General features: G+C 39.4%; 3 protein-coding genes across 4 annotated transcripts in view; 1 reads left to right on the forward strand and 2 right to left on the reverse strand.

Annotated features, from left to right (window-relative positions):
- LOC146321236 (F-actin-uncapping protein LRRC16A-like) overlaps nucleotides 1-19,247 on the forward strand; it is an 89,790-nt gene that overhangs the window by 68,252 nt on the left and 2,291 nt on the right. The window contains exons 21-35 of the mRNA XM_084726300.1: nucleotides 82-254; nucleotides 1,479-1,547; nucleotides 10,579-10,672; nucleotides 10,802-10,900; nucleotides 11,129-11,257; nucleotides 11,360-11,491; nucleotides 11,869-12,044; nucleotides 12,203-12,290; nucleotides 12,561-12,701; nucleotides 14,814-14,880; nucleotides 15,578-15,798; nucleotides 15,988-16,097; nucleotides 16,224-16,478; nucleotides 16,574-16,784; nucleotides 19,112-19,148. Of these exons, the coding sequence (XP_084582426.1) occupies nucleotides 82-254; nucleotides 1,479-1,547; nucleotides 10,579-10,672; nucleotides 10,802-10,900; nucleotides 11,129-11,257; nucleotides 11,360-11,491; nucleotides 11,869-12,044; nucleotides 12,203-12,290; nucleotides 12,561-12,701; nucleotides 14,814-14,880; nucleotides 15,578-15,798; nucleotides 15,988-16,097; nucleotides 16,224-16,478; nucleotides 16,574-16,784; nucleotides 19,112-19,148 (2,002 nt within the window). The remainder of the gene's footprint in view (nucleotides 1-81; nucleotides 255-1,478; nucleotides 1,548-10,578; nucleotides 10,673-10,801; nucleotides 10,901-11,128; nucleotides 11,258-11,359; nucleotides 11,492-11,868; nucleotides 12,045-12,202; nucleotides 12,291-12,560; nucleotides 12,702-14,813; nucleotides 14,881-15,577; nucleotides 15,799-15,987; nucleotides 16,098-16,223; nucleotides 16,479-16,573; nucleotides 16,785-19,111; nucleotides 19,149-19,247) is intronic.
- On the reverse strand, nucleotides 2,254-3,610 carry LOC146321237 (4-galactosyl-N-acetylglucosaminide 3-alpha-L-fucosyltransferase 9-like). The gene has a single exon (XM_084726297.1). The coding sequence runs from the start codon at nucleotides 3,471-3,473 to the stop codon at nucleotides 2,382-2,384; it is 1,092 nt and encodes a 363-aa protein (XP_084582423.1). The 5' UTR covers nucleotides 3,474-3,610; the 3' UTR covers nucleotides 2,254-2,381.
- Nucleotides 4,578-7,653, reverse strand: LOC146321238 (4-galactosyl-N-acetylglucosaminide 3-alpha-L-fucosyltransferase 9-like). Of its 2 annotated transcripts, none has more exons than XM_084726298.1 (2): nucleotides 7,583-7,653; nucleotides 4,578-6,861 (listed from the first exon to the last, which is right to left on the reverse strand). In XM_084726298.1, exon 2 carries the CDS (start codon nucleotides 6,852-6,854, stop codon nucleotides 5,790-5,792), a length of 1,065 nt encoding a protein of 354 aa, XP_084582424.1. In that variant the 5' UTR covers nucleotides 6,855-6,861; nucleotides 7,583-7,653; the 3' UTR covers nucleotides 4,578-5,789. The 2 variants fall into 2 exon arrangements, with proteins under 2 accessions (XP_084582424.1, XP_084582425.1); XM_084726299.1 differs by having other exon boundaries at nucleotides 7,591-7,646.

Below are 19,247 nucleotides of genomic sequence, written 5' to 3' on the forward strand. Positions count from 1 at the left end.
TTTCTCATCTCGGAATATAAACTGTCTCTCAACACCTTTTCTCCTCCTCCCGCCCCACATCTGCTCTTCCTCCCTCCCCAGCCCCTCACTTCTCTGTCTCTAGCGGACTCCAGACTAAAGAGCGATCTGACCATCGTGCTCAACGCCCTCGGCAGCAACTCCTCACTCACCAGGTTAGACATCAGTGGGAACGCCATGGGGGACATGGGAGCCAAGATGCTGGCCAAAGCGCTACAGATCAACTCCAAACTCAGGTGAGTATATGTTCAGGGGTCAAAGGCTGTGTCACATGATTCTCAATCAGAAATAACAACAAATAGCAAACGGTCACGTTTCATCACTCGTCGACCTTCTACTGGCTTGTCTGCAGCCCAGGGCAACTTTATTTGTACAGCGACTTTGGGACACAGAGACAATTCGAAGTATTTTACTTAAGGTGAAGAAATACATTACAACAACATACTGCATAAATACTGCATACTTACATGAAAACTAAAACCAATAAATATAGAATTAAATGAGGGAAAAGTAAATAGGGAACACATTACCTCCCATTCAGTATTTAGAGGCACATAAATTGTTTATAATATACTAAAATATGATTCTAAGTAGTTATATGCACATTTTTAAGTGTTTATAAGTTTTTCAATGAAGACATTTATATAATTAACACATGCTATTATCTATTTAAAACATCCAGAGTAATTGTATAATGTGTACAATTGCAAAATAAGGGAAGTTAGGTGTTGCTGATATGTTTACACAACAAACACATAGACAATAATAATAAGTTTAATAGGCTATGCAGTGTAGCTGAACAATCGTATTTTTTGATAACAATAATTCTGGATCGTGTTGGTTGGAACAGACAACATGTTTTGCACTCGAAAGGGTGGAAGCTAAGCAATGTACTGTTGTTGACAGGATCAGCAACAAAGGGTATTTCAGCCACTTGATGGGAAGCCACTGTTATATAAGCCAAATATCGCTTCTCTCTCCAAACCATCCAACTCTATAAACAAAATCAGTCATTTTACCTTGTGGAACTGCCTCAATCTGTTTGTTTGTGTTATTATGTGATTTTGGTGAATTATGAGTTTTTGCAAGTTTAGTTTGGATTAACAGTTAAGTCCCACAATAACAAAAAGTAATTTAAAGCTTGTGGTAGACCCACAACTCCTATGTAGTGTGGTTGGTGAAATTATTCTAAATATAGTGCACACTTAAACTGCTAGTTATTTTTTTATTGGCGAAGTGTGACCCTGTCCACAGCGGTTCACTGCTTAGCTTTCATACTGGTACTCCTCTCCAAACTGGGGGTGTGCCGACTATTATCTACTGTAGCTAATAAACTGGCAGTTGATACGTTTCTCATACAACTCACATCAAATAATCTGAACTATCCCTTTAAAGGGGGACGTCAGAAGAAATGAAATTATCTTCTGTGACTGCATCATCTTGTGTGTTTCTCTGTGCAGGACTGTGATCTGGGATAAGAACAACACCAGCCCTCAGGGTCTTCAGGATGTAGCAGCTGCTCTGGAGAAGTAAGTGACTTTGTCTTTAAATGTGTATGATCATATGCTGATGATACCTTTATTCTAACAGTGTACGTGCACTGATGTACTCAAACTGTTGTATGGCTGGATGTGTGGTTACAGTAACTGTTGCAGCCCAGATGCCATGTGGCTTTGTGCTGAGCTGGAGGAAACATTGAGGTGTGTTCAGGCAGGAAGAGAAGGAGAGGAAGGAATCCAGAAAGAGGGGAGAGAGTGACAAACAGGAATATTACCTAGCTACTCCTGGGAAATCTGTTAGCAAGAGTCATCATTTTTGCCAACAAAATCCATGGCTGTCAGCTACAAATGAGAAGCCTGCTTTTGTTTTCTTCTCTGATGAATCGAAGACCTCGTGTTTTAACAATTACTGCCAATTCTGATTTTAGTCCTGCACAGTTATTACTGTAGAGTGCATATGTACAGTGTGAGAATAAAGAGCTTGACAGACAGCAACAGTAAATAAGGAGGACGGAGCTTAGCAAATGATCAATTGGACAAATGTTGCATTCACTTCTAGCTTGTAATTATGACACGGAAGTCGTGAACTCAGGGGTAACAGAAAACTTCAGGTTCACAGTGTTGTGAACATGACTTGAGGGGGGCATTCAAATGAGCTCATCTTGGAAACACAGTAAAAACCCCATTTGAATGCACCATATGGTGATTTGAAGAAGGGGAAACAGTCAGTCTGGCTTTCAAAGGTAACAGAAAACCCACCAGCACATTTAAAGTGACAAATTAACACATTATATCTTGTAAATTTGATCTATACAAAAAACTAAGTGCAAAAACAAGCTGTGGGCCACTATCAAAAGGATGTTCTTATCTCAAATACCACTCATAAAGGTCGTGGATGACATGGAATTCCTTGTCTCTTGAGATGTGATCGCAGGCGAGGCAGACAGGATGAATGAATTCATTTTGTGTTGACAGGAGATGAGGAGTGACTGTGAAGAACTTCCTCCAGTGAAAGTAACGCATATATGCCTCATCGCTTTTGTCCAAGTAGAGCAGAAAGTCTGCTAGTGACTTTGCATCAGGGAAGTCGTCTATGTGAATGAAGGCATCAGAGGGAAGGAACTCCTCATAGTTTTCTCTTGGTGTACCCAAAACTACAGGGACTGTTCCTGTTACAAGGGGCCCGTTAAGCTTCTCTGTGATGTAGTCTTTGTGGATCGAGTTCTCAAATGAGAGGTAAAACTTACAGCTAGCAAGGGTTGAGTAATAGTCCTCATAAGGCAACTGGTTCCCAAAAGCTTTACCAAAGACATCGATCTTAATGTGTTTGGACAGTTCACGATAATATGTTTCTCTCACAGCTGTTCCAGTGGTGGGATCATTGTTACTGACAATCCAACACACCAGTTTGTCTTTCTTTGGCGGGACAAAGTCATCATCCATTTCTTCTTCCCTGATAGTGACCTCAAACCTCACTGTGATGTCGGCATCTCTTCTGTAGCTCAGTGTTAAGTTGAACAAGTTGTCCAGACCTGGTGTCCTCTTTGTATTTTTCGGGGATTCCACATTGAACCAAATCCACTTCTGAAAAGGTGGAGGTGGCTCCTGTGGCATGTTTTGCAAATCCCCATGAATCTCTTTATGGTAAAAAATGACTCCCTGTGCTCGGCTGTAGAGGGATCTATCAGCGGTCAGAATACAGCTGTCAATTTTGAAGTGGGTAGAACAAATATTTAAATCAAACACCACACCGAGAGGCCAAAACCACAGCAGGACTATCGGCTTTTCATGTGGAACCACGCCTTCATGATTGTCCTTTTCACTTAACGTAGATGTAACTGGGCAAAAAAGCGATGGAAGCTCAACATACCGAAGGAAAACAAAAACAGAGCCAAGAAGGACGAGACCAACTATGTTAATGAAGCAAAGTGTAGCTCTGGTGTCTCGTAGAATCATCTGTGGAAGCAGAAAAAGAAACTGATGTGATCACTTTACATCCCAGTACCAGCAGCTACATTTTAGTGTGCAAATTCATTCAGTTCATTGTTAATGTCTGGATCAATTTTGGATGAATTTAACAACTATGACACTGCCTTTTGTTCACAAAACTCTTCAAAGACGAGAGGAATTAGGAGATCTAATACTGTTGCCAGACTTGTCATCTTTGGAAGACAAATTTTATTCATGCCTTGGTACTTAGTAGTTAACATCAGTTTAATGGCATCCTGTCAAAGAGGACATAAGGATTAAACAAACTTCATAAGCGCCTAAGACCATACTATCCCAGGTAAAACATTTAGTGTATATGTACTGCATTTATATAGTGCCCTTACAGCCGCTAACAGTTGTAAATTATAATTCAATTCAACACAATTCTCACCTTTCTCTAAGGGCTGGTTGTCTCTGTGGTGCTCAGTTCAACGTTGGCAGGTATAATGTGGACACATATTTAAAAAAGAGTGACCTCACAATACCAGCTTTGAAAAACCAGTTGTACTTGCTTTCACTGCTGTGACCACGTTTCAAGTCCGTGTATTCACAGAGGGAAGTGAACGTGGCACAAACTATCAGATAATAGCTGTGGCTACCTCACCCAACTGGTCCTGCTGATCCTTCTTACCGCAGACAATGACCAAAACAAACAGGTGCACATGGGTGTGCTGCCTTTTTGTTTCCATTGACACTTCTGAAGGCACGTGATTCAGAGTGTGTACCAGTAGGTGTGGTACTGTAAGGCTGTAGATTAAAACTTAAATTTGACAAAATATTAAAAAAAAAATTTTAAATCTTTGAAATGACCTCTGTTTCTATTTGAAAATGAAATGTAATATTACCAATATGGGTCGGGCCCTCCGCAATTAAATGACTGTGTGGGTCTGCTGTATAAAATATATTTCTAAAAAGTCAAATCATCCAAGAAGCTTCCGGCTAAACATGCAAACTCAGGCAGGACAAGCCAGCTATTTACAGAATAGACAGAGGTATTATGAATAGTGTTTTGTGATGAAATGAATTTAATATGACTGAAATAATAATACTGAAAAAAGTACATACACTCACTTGTAAGCATGTATCATCAAGTTTAATAACATTTCAAATCATTGATAGTGACATATTGTTTCATAATCCTGTAAGTATTTATCATCATTCCATCAATCCCTTACAAATAAATGAGAATTACCCCTTCCTAAATCCTATCTTAAGTTGGTCTCTATAAATAAATCCTACAGGCCCAAAAAATATAAAAATATAGAAAAACAGCATATAGAGAAAAAAAAGTCAATATCCCTCATAAATTTAAAATATAAAAACCTCTACAGTATTTAATAAAGCCTCAAAACCTTAAACATATATAAATAGACATAATTAACAGGTCACATTGCTAAATGAAATAAATAATAGATGTACATATTCATATGTATGCAAAACGGCCTTGTGCCAGATCAGGAAGCCCTCAGATTACTCTTTAGTCAAAAGACACAATTCAATATATGGGATCACAGAAAGATGTTCAGGAATAATTCATCACTCAGTCCTTTAGGAACCAGTGTTTGAAGAGGATGAATCCTGTTATTCACCTGCTGGCAACAGCTGAGTCTGTAAACTGAGAATAATGATGCACTCACGATTAGGGCTGGGTATGCAAGAGTTTTCAATAACTTGAGATCAATACTGGCTCCTGAACTATATTTTTAGACCAATTTTATGAAATTCATTTTAACAAAATTTCATTACATTACATTGTACATTATGGCACAAACCTGTACTTTTCATTCATTTTTCCATTACCTTTTAAACACTCAAAGAAATTGCTTTACAAAAAAAATAAACCTATTTACCTTGGCATTTTTCTACTCCAAGTTGATTTACAACATACAAAATAAAGCTTAGAGATGTACCCTTGAGGAACTGAATAATGATATTGAGAGAAAAATTGGGTCAGTTACGTAAACATATTGAAGTTCGGTCCCGGCTCCACTCGCTATATGATAAGACAAATTTATTAGGAGACAGGACGACGTGCATGCATTCAGCTTGCATGTTGATAGGTGCAGACACATAGCCAGATCGAATAATGGTAAATGTTTGTTATACATGGTTTAATTTGAAACTAGTATGAGTGAAGTTTGTGTTTGGATAAGCAAAATTCAAATAAACCTTTCTTAATGATTCTTTTGCAATAGATTGTTACTTGAATTCACTTCTCTGTCTCCAACACTACTTTTTTCTACTTTCTAATCACCACAGAAGAAGTGTAGATCAATAAAAGTATCACAGGAAGAACCACTTGTACACATCAGGTATGAATCTGTACACCTTGTATATGCCCAAATGATGACATGCCTGACAGATGGCATGCGCAAACTCATGCTTTCCCTCAATAAGAGGACGTCTGGCAATATAGAATTGCCGCCAATCAAAGTATTTCATATAAGCCTCTTTATCCTTATCCAGCTTCAGGAGGAACTCAGCCAGTGCTGCAGGCTCAGGAAAGTCATTTACATGAATGAAAGCACTACTGGGGGTAAAATCCTCATAGTTTGTTCTCGATGGGCCCAAAGCTATCGGCACAGTTCCAACTGCAAGAGGTGTACTGAACCTTTCTGTAATGTAATCTTTGTGAATTGACTCCTCAAAGGAAAGGTAGAATTTGCAACTGCTGATAGTCTGGAAATAGTTTTCATCCTTCCTGAACTCTTCAGAGGATCTGTCAAAGAGATCCACACTGATGTGTTTTATCAGCTCTTTGTAGTAGTTGTATCCCTCCCCAGATTTGTTTTGCAGGATTCTGCCATCCACAATCCAACAAACCAATCGTTCCTTCTTGGGTAGCACAAAATCTTGATCTGTTTTATTCCTGGGAGTCACTTTCCAGCGAACGTGGATATCCGCATCGTGTCTGTAGCTCAGTGTCAAATTAAAAAGGTCTTTGACGCCGTCTATCACGCGGGTGTTGTTGGGTGAGTCCATGTTAAACCAGATCCACCTCTGGAATCTGCCTCGAGGCAAGGTAGGAAGGTTGGAGAGGTCTTCCTGGATGGCTCTGTGAAACACCAAAACTCCTCGAGCTCTGGAATACAGAGATCTGTCATCTGTGAGACGGCAGTTGTCAATGTTGAAAAGTGTCTTGCAGTCTTGAAAGTCAAACTTTTTGTTTTCGGGCCAGAACCAGAGCAGCAATAGAGGCTTCGACCCCCCTGAATGAGCCACGAGAGGATGGCACTTTTGAGCTGGAGTTGACTGGTAGTACATTGAAAACAGAGCTAGGAGTCCGGCCACGATGAGAATCCCTGTCAGGATGGCTTGTAAAATATGAGTATTGAAAGTGGAAGCCATAATAAACCTGTAAGGGAATAAGAATGGGGCTTCAGAATCACTGGAAACACATTTACCTCAGTAAATTATGGGCAGCGTGTCAAGTTTGAAGTCTCACAGAAGTTTCTCACAGAGTTAAAAAACTAGCTGTTCAATTATAAGCAGCAGGGGTACATTATGTAAGACTAAAGAAGTTTGCCTGAAAACTTTGAAACAGTATAACTCCATGTAGCATGAAAAACCTTGAATTTTGTTTCAGTCCAAATAAGCATGCACTCTAAAGAATAATTGACTGGCTTTGTAAATATCACAATAATAGTTAAAAAAAAAAAAAAAAACCTATACTACCCTAATAAAATCTCTTACTCTCATTTAAGTGATTGAGATAGGCATACTAATCAAATGCCTGAAAATCCAGCAGTTAGCAGTAGTTCATTTTATTTTGTGATTTTTACTTAGGGTTACTAAATCATTTACGGAGGATTTTCATTATATTATATTATCTACTCAGTTTTATATGTTATTATAATAAATGTAGTTATTCAGATCTACTTAAATATTTCACTTATATTTATTTAATCCGTAAGGTATATTTAAATGATATCACTGCTTTAAAATGTATCACCAAAAAATTAAGTAAATCATAGTTTAAGTATAATTTCTTAACTGCAAAATGTCCCTCCACTAAAAAGTGATGGAAATAATCAAGTAGCAAAGTATTATGGAAATGAATAGTTTGGTTTAAATACCTGCTTACTTGGCTCTGAGGTGAAAATGATGTTGCTGCTTGGAAGGTAGGTAAGGATCCTGACTGAGACTGCACAGGTCTGACAAGTTGAATTCAGTGAAACGAGTTTTTCTCCTTTCTCATGCATGATGCCGCACCTACTTACTGGCCCAACCAATACTGTGTCTGCATTTGAACCTTTGATATCTGACTTTTAAACTAATTACTTCAGAAAGATTGCATATTGGTTGTGAGAAAATTTTGCAAGTCCATGTTGAAACATTCAAAATCACTGTCACAATCTGTGGCATAGCAGAGCATTAAAAGTCACCTTGCCCTTACAAGATTCATAAAGGTAAATATATAATGAGTCACTCTCAGACATGTGCACTCCTTCTTAATGTGGACGTTATATGAGTAAGAAAACTGTCACAGAGACTCCCAACATATATTAACCTGGCTAAACAAATAATATTTTAAATATTGTACAACAAGGATGGGCAATTATTTTTCCTAAGGGGCCACATGAGAAGCCCTGATTGTTGCCGGGGGCCGCACAAATTTTTGTCACACTGTACCTCAATTTTATCGTTAAGATTAAATATAGAAAACATACTGTACACTTACTCTTAACCTTCAGTATTTATTATATTGAAAATCATTCCAAACAGCATCTTATTAAGAACATTAAATTATGCAGCAGTCAGAAAATACTGTTCAGGTGATCTAAAGCAGCACACCAGGGATGCTGTGGACACAACCCATCCTGTAAACCTGTTTTATCTTTGACAAGAACTGTTAGCTGCATAACAGCCAGGTATAAAATATACCAAAAAAATGCACAAATTACAGTTTTCAGATGAGAAAATTAGTTTATTTTTTAATAATCCACTGTGGATTCTCAGTGCCAAAAACAAATAGCATGACAAAATAATACTGTTTTGTACACAAACACGTGATGCTCGGACACAACTCATCATGAACTCCTGTTTGCTTCTTTGACAAGAACTGTAGAGCAACAAATCAAACCTGATGGGAAAAAATCCAAAACAGTACAATATCTCCTGTCCTGACCTATAAACACATGTGTAGGTTACTTTTTTCAATTTATGAGAACAGGAGTACTTTTGTTTTGTTTTTTGAATGATTCAGTGTGGATGTTAATGCCAATAAAACAAAAATCTTGACAAAAAATAATACTGTTTTCTACACAGCAACATGTTTGTTGCAAACTAAGCACACAGCCTTATTGCTGACCTCCGTGAAAAAAATACTTAACAGTCCATGACTTATTAAACACTCAACATTCAGCATCAACCTCACGCTTTTTAGTGCTCATTTGGTAACTCCAGCGTTTTCCTCCATCAACTGCATTCCGCGAACAAAATGAAAATCCCCATTCACTCAACCTGCCGTGGATGTGTCTCAGTCACCTCAGCAGAAGATGCAGCGACTGCAAACATCACTCGCGTCAGTCAATTGTGACAGGAGGAAACGCACTCGCGCCACACAAGCATTTCAAAATAAAAGCCGATTTAGATAATTTCATTTGTCTCTTTAGCCTCTTAAGTAAAATGGCGTGGTTTGTCTTCGTTATCACGGGCCAGACAGAACCATCATGTGGGCCAGATCCGGCCCGCTGGCCGTACAATGTCCAGGTCTATTGTACAATAACATTACCATCCATCTTCTTCAGCTCCAGAGCTAATCTTTTACCTACACTGAGGTGTGTGGATTAAAAGAAGACTATGAAGAAGCATGAGTAAAACATTTGATAAGACATGTGACACATGCAAATATGTGGCACAAACTATGAGATAATAGCTGTGGCCACCTCACCCAAACAAACAGGTGCACATGGGTGTGCTGCCTTTTTGTTTCCATTAGCACTTCTGAACACTTCTGAATACCTGAACATGAACTCTATACAGTGGTGTAGCAATAGATAGGCAATTAAAATGTTGTCTTTGTGCTCTTGTTGTAAGAACATTGGGCAGCTGTGAGGTGTGTGCATGGGTGCATGCCAACATTGAAGCTATGGCTTGTTTCAGTGGTTATAACTGCTGCTCCCACAGTGGCTAATTTACATAGGTTATACTGTTTAACTATAACTGACCACACATGTTAGACTGACTGAATTAAGAATTTTATAAGAATTTATATTTAACTGGAAGTCTTGGCCATGTTCACAGCAGATCTGTGAGTTGAAGAGATGAGGGGAGAGAGCAGCTGGGTTCGTACAGAAGTTAAATCTTCATTAATAATGGCACCAGGTCGCCTGCTGTGCTGCTTAGGCCGTGTGTATGTTGATCACAAAGCCAAGAAAAAGAGGGAAGATGAATAAGTATACCTTTGAGGTTGACAAACATCAGCATCTTTCCTTTCCTTTGCCTCCAAAAACTCTCTTTTTCCTCTCTCTGTGCCTTCTACTTTTGATTCTACTGTATCTTCACTTATTTCTTTTTTTCTTTTCTCCTGTCATTCCTCCTTTTCCTCCAGCTGTGTATGAAGACTAATACTCAGTGATGATCTCTGTTTCAATATCAGTAGCCTCTCTAATGATGCCTTTTCATTGCTCTGTAATAGACCAGTGTGAGAGAGGCTGAGGGGCCAGACTACATGTAATGCTGACACACACACACACAGAAACACACACAGCAATCAACGGTTAATTTATTTGAATTTTCCTAAATATTCCCATTTTTTCCAATGGCGTTAGAAGGTTACTGATTAATTCACAGCCAAATATAAACATATATAAATTATTATGCTCATGACAGTATGATACTGTATTACCCATAAAATAAATGATATGCAGATTGAATTATTAAATTATAAATGAATGGATCAAGACATTCCACAGGGGGTGTGGAGTGTGAGTGTGTGTGATCAACTGCATCACTTTCTGCCACGTTTACTGAAATGTCTTTACAGCTCTGCACACGTCTCTGCCTCTTACCTTTCCTCAATGATGTGAACTAATCCTGGGATAATGTCCTCTGGCTGTGTGTCTGTCAGGAACTTCACCATCCGTTTCATGCCCATCCCGATCATCGATGCCTCCCAGGCTCTGAAGGCCAGCCCCGAGAAAACAGAGGACGCTTTGCTAAAGGTTTAAAGAGTTCTCACTGGTTCCTCTAGCTTTCAGCTTTCTTGTAATAATAATGACAGACTCTTTTACATCTTTATCACTTTGGTTTTTTAACATGACAGTGGTTTTGTGGTGTTGTTTTTTTCCCAGATTGAGAATTATCTGTACAGGAATCATGAAACCAGAAAGTACTTACAGGAACAGGCCTATCGGCTGCAGCAGGGCATCGTAACCACAACCACACAACAGGTGTGTAAACAAACTGATACAAACACACCATTATTATTGGATACATATGCATGATAATCTACAAGGTTCTGGCCAAACTTAATGTGTAATTGTTTATAAAGTAGATAGGAGACCAATTACAGTAAATAGGACATTTGATACAAAAGCACACTAATTTTACTTTATATGTACAGTATGGGTCAAGAGTGTGTTTGGTTTACACTTTGATGACTTGTTATTGTCTTCCAGATGATCGACAGGATCTGTGTGAAGGTGCAGGACCACCTGAACTCTCTGAGGAACTCGGAGACAGATGCAGTCTTGGAGGACGTCAGGTCAGCAGAGAACCTCATCAAAGATGCCAGGAACTCTAAAACGGTGAGGAGGCACAAATTATACACAGGCGTGTTATTTACAAGCTCATTTGGAGATCATCATTCCTATACCCACCTTGTGTCCACCTCTCGGTGTATCCTCTAGCTGCTCCCGAACCTCTACCACCTGGGATCAGTTTCCAGAGAGGAGGTGAACAGCTCATCAGTTGGACCCATCCAGGAGAAACTTGAGTCGATGGCTGGGGAGGTGACGACTGTCATGGACCAGCAACTGCAGGTAGGGTGATAATTTTTACTCCCCAGGTAATAGAAATATGGCTAATTCAGTACTATGAATTGTAGCCACAAAAAAAATTATGCTTTAAAATGAATTGTCATCATTTCATATACAGTATTTGACTTTCATAGTGGGAAAATGTAATTATGAAAATTATTTGATTCATAGTTAGGGATCTGAATTCAGATTACGGATTAAATTCAGAATACGAGAAAATCGGTAAATGCCTCAAGTGCCTCAATTGCACATGTTACCACATTCACTGTGTGGCAAGTGTCAGAAGAGTTTCATATGTGCTTAATGTAAGTATTCTGTTTACTGATGAATTATAAAATCAAGGCTTGCACTCATCCATCCCTCATCTTCACTCTTCCCAGACTCTGTTGGAGTCGATGGTGGATGCAGCAGAGTCTCTGTGCCCTCATGTGATGAAGAAAAGTAATCTTCGCCCAGAGCTGATGAAAGCCAGCTCAACCAAAATGGTCGTACCGAAAAGCTTTGTCACCAAAACCCTCCTGGAGCAGTCTGGAGTGGATATTATCAACAAGATGAGGTGTGTGTGCATGTGTGTGGGTTAAAAAGTATTATGTATGTCTAACTATGAACTTGAAGTCATTGAGATGTGACTGTGGTTATGTTCAGGTCTTTTGAGACCTCCTGTCATAGTCTTGCTCTGCTGCTTGTCCATTACTGTCTTTCTCTGTGTGTCAGTGAGGTGAAGCTGAGCCTAGCATCCTTCCTCTCCGATCGCATTGTAGATGAGATTTTGGAGGCTCTTTCCACTTCCCAGCTGACTCTGGTAAGATTAAAAGAGCTCTCAACTGGCTCACTAATTCTTCACACAGTGGCTGTTATTTTGAGCACTCTAAATAGCTGTAACATTTCTGTTTTGCCACTTGTGGTAGCATCAGCATGTTTATTTAGTGTAAATCTATCCTTCTCTTTTTCTGTCTACCTTCTTCTACCCGAATTTTCTCTTTCCTGTCCTCCTTTGTTCTCCTCCTTGCACCCATATCTCCTTCACACAACGTCTCTGCTCCCTTATTCCGTTCTTTTCTCATCCTCCCAGGCAGACCATCTGGTGCGGCGAGGTCGCCCCTTGATGCAGCAGGGGTCAGTGGATCTGGACGTCCCTGAGGAGAAGATTCCTAAACGGGCGTCAACTGAGATACTGGAGGCTGAGAGGCTGGAGGATCTAGAGTCATGCATGGTAAGTTCCAACATAGTTATAGTCCAGTAGGTTAGTTTAAACTATCCAGGTTATTAATTGATGAAGAATGAACACAGGTTGTCTTAACAAAGCGGTAACAGAGTGTGGGTTTGAAGAGTGGATCTGTTTTATCATTCATAATCTAGAGCCCTATTCACACAGGAATGGTATTACCTGGTGACCTCTGGTAATTTGTAATAATTGCAGATGTCATCTATGATCTTAATCCCATGCAAATGTGCCAGGTCTGTAATTTCTAAAGTAAAAATTCCACTGCAAATTACCTGCCATATTTTGCCAAGAGGTCCTGTGACAATATTAGTTAGGTGTGAATCAGCATCTCTGTGATTTGGGGTTGTATTTTTTTCACACCTGTTTTCTGTTGTCAGACTATTGAACAGGAATGAAATGTGTTGAACAGCAGTCAATACCTGTGCTGTGAGACTGACTGTATTTACATTTAAATTATGGGCAAAGCAACTTGAAACTATGTTGTTAATGTGGCTGAAAAACAAACCGAGCCATGGCATCATATCTGTGGATAATGTCAGTAAATTCAAGTTTAAAAATATAGACTTTGCTTATCCCGTGCAAATGCATCAAATAAAATGTGCAAATAGGGCTTAGGACTCTTATGTTTTGGCTGGATTTGCATAAAATTAATTAATTAAAATCCAACCTGTTCTGACTGGCCACCCAAGTTACATTTAGTTGTATTACAATAATTACTCGTAGCTTAATATTTACCCTCTGTTTGGAAAAGTAGACCTTCAGGATTGTTTTTAGTATTCATTTAAACAACCATCTTCATGTGCAGTAAAAATGTTTGCCAAATGCTAAAAGCAGACCATGTTGCTTAAATATTCAATTGTTAGGGTTAGTTCTGATATACTGCATGTGTGTGGACCAGTTTAATGTTTGCAAAGATAACTGTCAGATTTGATGGATTCTGTGATAGAATGACAGTAAAAACTCATTCATTCACAATCAACCATTGTTGAGTTTTTCAATCTTTTTCATGGGCGATAAGATGACGAATGATTGCTTTTCACCACATTGTTCTGTAGATTTGTTGTAGAAAAGGAGTGTTGATAAATTAACCATGTATGTGACATGTTATGTACAATAAATGCAGGCTGCCGCATGTTCTACTGTCTCCGGTCCTGTCTGTCTCTCTATCTGTCTTATGCCTTTTTCCATTTTATTTTACACTCTGACCCCTTCTTTGTCGTGTTCTGCATAAACTGTCCCAGCTATCTCTTTCATTTTTGCCTTTACTGGGCTTTACTGTGTGTTGTTCTTCTTCCTCTTCACTCTTCTTTTCCTCTGTTCTTCCTTTCCTTTCCACCTTTGCTCCATGGAGACTCTGTGCTGCAGTGTAAGTATTTCTGAACTGTCCCTCTATACTCTCCTTTCAGTCCACTTTCTTTTCATCTTACTGTTCTTTCCCTTTTCTGTGGCTCCTCACTGTGCCTGCCTGCTATACAGTTGTCTGTGGTGTAGCCTCGTCTTTAGTTCAGAGAGTTTCCTGTATTCAAATATTTGATCCCTATGAGTTATTTTAAAGGGAATGTAAAAAACTACAATATGAGTATAGTAGGATGCATTTACTTTACACTGTTGAATGCTGACTGACAAAAAGTCTATTTCTCTTAATGCATCCAACCACATAACACTGCTCCTCTCCTCTCAGTGCACTGTTTGTTATCACCAGTTTGTAAATGTGGATCACATTACAATATAATATGCGACAGGCATTAGGATGCTACTGTCTTTACTGTCAATGTATGAAGACGATGGCACTAGTTGTTCATTATCCCAACAGCTGCCACAACTCTTTCACATTTATTTTGTTTAAACATAACATGTTTCTGTCTATATGAAGATCTAGATCTAGCAGAAATGCTAGAAATGCAGAATTGCTTCTAACATTGTTCATGTGTTCTCCCAGGGTATTTTCTTTATTCGAGGACAAATCTGGTTTATCAAATTTAAAGCTCAACCAGTAACTTGTCTTGAATAATAGAAACAATAGTTTTGATATTTTATTAAGTCTATTTTGTTTTGTTCCAATTGCCACAAATTGTATCTGATTAACTGCTCTCTTTTCAGATGACTCCAAAATCCAAGAGGAAGAGCATCCACAGCAGAATGCTTAGGCCAGTGTCTCGTGCCTTTGGTGAGTAGTTTATACCTTTTTTTTTATCTTGTATTTAATGACATTGAGCTTATTAGAATAAAATTGTGCATTGTCCTTCTGTTTTATTCTAAAAAAAATACTCAATGGTAGGTTTGGGTGATATCTACCTAACTGGCAATGTCCACACTGAAACACTGCAGTGGAGGATGATATCATTGTTCCAGTTTTGACTGCATCAGGAAGGCTGTCCCATAGCAGAAAAGCTCCTCACCAGCTCACCTATGTAGTCACCACCGCTTCCCACTGTTGCTCTGACGGCAAACTCCAAATCTCAGTCTGCCGAGAACATTCCCAACACCAGAGAAAAGGAAAAAGCTCATTAACTCTCACATCCCGGCTAGGACAATGTCCGCCATGCATCCCTGTGTTGGGTTTTAAAGTGTCTTTATCTCCACATCACATCTGTAATCTAGTTGTGTTCAGACTCTGAAACTTGAGACAAAGTTACCAAGCTGCCACTGCCACCAATATATCCGAGCATCCTGGGTTTGTCCACCTGGACACGTGTAATAAGAAAATGATAAACATGACTAGTTTTAATCTTTCTGTATTTGGTCTTTCAAGTAATTATTCAATACTGATGTTGCTTAGACTTGGTGACAGGTGAGAATACGCTTGAATATTCAATGTGTACAGTATGTAATTACAGACCTGCTAATGACTGTCCTACCTGCAGAGATGGAGTTTGACCTGGACAAGGCCCTGGAGGACGTCCCTATCCATGTGGAGGACACTTCATCTCGAACTCCACCTACTCCATCTCAGATGCAGCCAAAATCGGAGCATCGAACGCCAGGAGCGATGATGGAGCTGCCATCTGAGGAGGAAAAAAAGCTGCAGCACTTCACCAAACTACGACCCCGCCGGAACAAGAAAATGCATTCCAGTAAAGTACCTGTGAGTAAAGCTTTGCAGGCAGAGTAAAGAAGACATTGGTGGCTTACTTTCAGTTACTGGCAAGATAAAAATTAAACAGATAAAAATGACACAAAACTTACACAAATACTCACACGTGTGCAAACAGCACATCTTTTGTTTATCAGATGGCCCAGACATGGTATCAGATTCTTCAACTTCCTCTTTCAGCAAATCAACAGTGCTCCATCTCAGGATGGGGAGCAGAATGGCCTCATGGGAAGGGTAGATGAGGGTGTGGACGAGTTCTTCTCTACAAAAGTCACCAAAATGGATTCCAAGTAAGGATTATGCCTTATTTCTATATTTTTTCACGAGAGAAGTTTTAAAGAGTACTTGTTCCTAACCATTCTTCAGCTCAGTCTTTCATCATTCTGTCATTTTTTTTCTCCTCTGTCTCCTCTCAGACGTTCCCTGAAGAGTTCAGAATCTCAGGATGGAGAGAAGAAGAAGAGTAAGGGAGGATTCCTCAACCTTATCAAACGCTCTTCCAAATCAGATAAATCTGATAAATCAGACAAATCAGATAAGCCAGAGAAAAACCAGGCAGCACCTTCAGCTCTGGGTACATCTGCAATCTCAACACCAGCTTCCACCATCCCAGAGGAGCCCTCCTCACCAAAGGTGGCACTAAAGAGCCCAGCACCTGAAACAAAGTCCAGGTATAAATGAACAAAAACAGAATAATTACTCACTAAATCAGCCCCAATGGATTGATCGTGCCTTGATTCAGTAATACTTCCTGTCTTTGCTGCAGAGATGCCTCCAGCCGCTCGCAGCCCGCAGACTACAGCAGCAGTTCAGACCGCTCAGAGGAGCTGAGGACGCCAGACTCCATAGACGAGCCCTGGGAGGGTTCAGACGGCAGGGGCAGTCCTCAGGGAGGCAGGCGGTACCCGGGGTTGCAGATGATGGGCAGTGGCCTCCTGGCAGAGATGAAGGCCAAGCAGGAGAGGAGAGCGTACAAGGTGAGGTGGTGTGATTTAAAAAATTAAACACTGGAGTTTCAAGAAACAAGGAGCAACAACATGTGGCAAAGATCTTGGCCTAACACTACATTCAAAACATTGCAGACAGCAGTTGACCAAAAAAAAGGTAACTCGTTGACTTACTCTCAGATACTGTGTTTACTCTGAAGTGCAACATTGTGTCACATGCAGTCTAAAAACCAACTTAAAAGAAAAAGGAAGAGTGACTGATAAAAAGTAGTTGCTTTGGTTTCCACTGAGTGAAATCCCGTAGGCTGTGACTTGGGGCATTTTCAGTGGTGTAACTTGGAAACTGGTTATCCTTGTTATCAAAGAAAAAATCATAAGATTGTGATGTTTATTGTAACTTCCACAATATCAGCTGCCAATCTCTCTCTCACTTGTCTATTTACTATTTCTATTTTATAGATTAAAAATATTTCTTGCGACTACTTGATTAACTGATGGATTAGTCGGTAGAATACTCTATTAAAGAAATAATTGATAGCTGCAGCAATAATAAGAACACATTTGTTTTTGTTTGGGGGACGAAGTGCTGTAGGTATCCAGTTTCCACTTGTCGAGGCAGTTTTGTTCAACACTCACTAAATGTGAAATCCAGCAGCAAACAAAATGCTACGAATCTGCGCACACACACACACACACACACTGACACACAGACACTCGTATATATATCTTCAGGCTAGTCATTGCTCCTGTCAGCATGTAGACATAAAAACACAAAAGGTGGGGAGGGAGGTGCAGAGTGGAAGAGATGGAAGCATGAACAAGAAAGACAGCTGATATGCAAATTCTCTGTCATGGCTCACAACAGAACATAAATATTGTGGGAATATTTAACCTATTTAAATTCACAAATTCACTTATTGTCTTAAAACTAAAAGTGCTTTCTTTGCTACATTGGCTTGTTCATTTCCTAAAAAGCACAAATAAATCCTAATGTGATTCAGGAGGAACAGAATTAGTCAGATAATACATGAGGGCAACAACTGTATGATTTGTGTGACTCTATGAAATTGAATTGGTGTGTAAGTGTGTGTTCACTAGATGTATTATTGGTACCTGTCTAGTTGCTGGAATACAAAGTAAGTGTGTGTGTGTGTGTGTGTGTGTGTGTGTGTGTGTGTGTGTGTGTGTGTGTGTGTGTGTGTGTATGTGTGTGTGTGTGTGTGTGTGTGTGTGTGTGTGTGTGCGTGCGTGCGTGTGTGTGCGTGTGTGTGTGTGTGTGTGTGCGTGTGTGTGTGCGCGTGTGCACACAATAAGAGGTTTATGGTGTTAACAGCATTAGGGTTTTTTCTGACCTTGTATCAGTGGCAGTAAATCCTCTCCTGCCATCTGCTTGTTCTGGCTGGCTTCCAGGTGTGTGTGTGTGTGTACATGCACGTGTGTGTGTGTGTCCGCGTCTTTGTGTATGCAGGTAAAAATGAGGATAGAGCTATTCAAGAGGCAGTTCACCCGTACAAAGCGTGGGTGTGTGAGCTGCATTTTTTTTAACACAAATGCGCCCCCCTCTGTTAAAATGTTGCATGACAGTGATATTCATGATATCCGGTATCACAGCACTGTACTTCTCAATCAGATAAAGTAAAAGCTTGAAAATATAAAATTGACTGTAATGTGTAAAAAATATACCAGATTCAAAAAGGCAGTCTTAATATTTTGTTCAAGAGTAAATGGATGTAAATGTGTTTCATGCTATTAATCTGAGTAATGACTCAAAAAAACAGCATGCAGTACTGGGTACTGGACAAAAAAGCAGATACAAAAGTACAAAAGTAAGTCCGGACACTAGAAACTGCTCCTTATAGCATTTCTAATAGTGTCACCATGTGTGACATTTCGGGCCCCAGCCCTTCATCAGACATGAACAAAATGAGGAGATACACTTCTATATGTACATCCACTGGTGGTCGCCTCACAAGTCATGTGATCATACATCATACATCATGGATATTCATAGTAAAGACATAATACAGTACAGATATAATAAAAAACATTCACAATCATACCAAGCTCAACAGTAAAATGAAAAATGGCCTGCAGTACCTGGAGCATCACCCTGAATGTCACATGACTAGAACATCATAATGACATGCATTTTATCAAGACGCCTTTATTACTTTAAAAAAGTAGTTATTTTTAATGAAAAATACCACAACAATGTAAAATAATTTTGGTACAGTGTGGACTTAATATTATACCTTTATTAGTCTGAGTAATCCCTTAAAAGATAAGAAAGAAAAAGCTATTTTTACCGTTCTGCACTGATATAGTGATCTAATATTTTGTCCTTGTGTCTCCTCTAGTCTTCCAGTCCCGACAGGCCTGACAGCAATGCAACAGGTAAGCTGTTTTATCTATAACTCTTAATGATTCCTGCCAGCAGCTGCAGCTGATCTTATAGATGGCATCATTTTCATGGTTCTGTCTGAGGCAGTGACA

This window comes from Lutjanus erythropterus, chromosome 9, assembly GCF_056507025.1.
Source record: "Lutjanus erythropterus isolate fLutEry1 chromosome 9, fLutEry1.hap2, whole genome shotgun sequence".
Lineage (NCBI taxonomy): Eukaryota > Metazoa > Chordata > Actinopteri > Lutjaniformes > Lutjanidae > Lutjanus > Lutjanus erythropterus.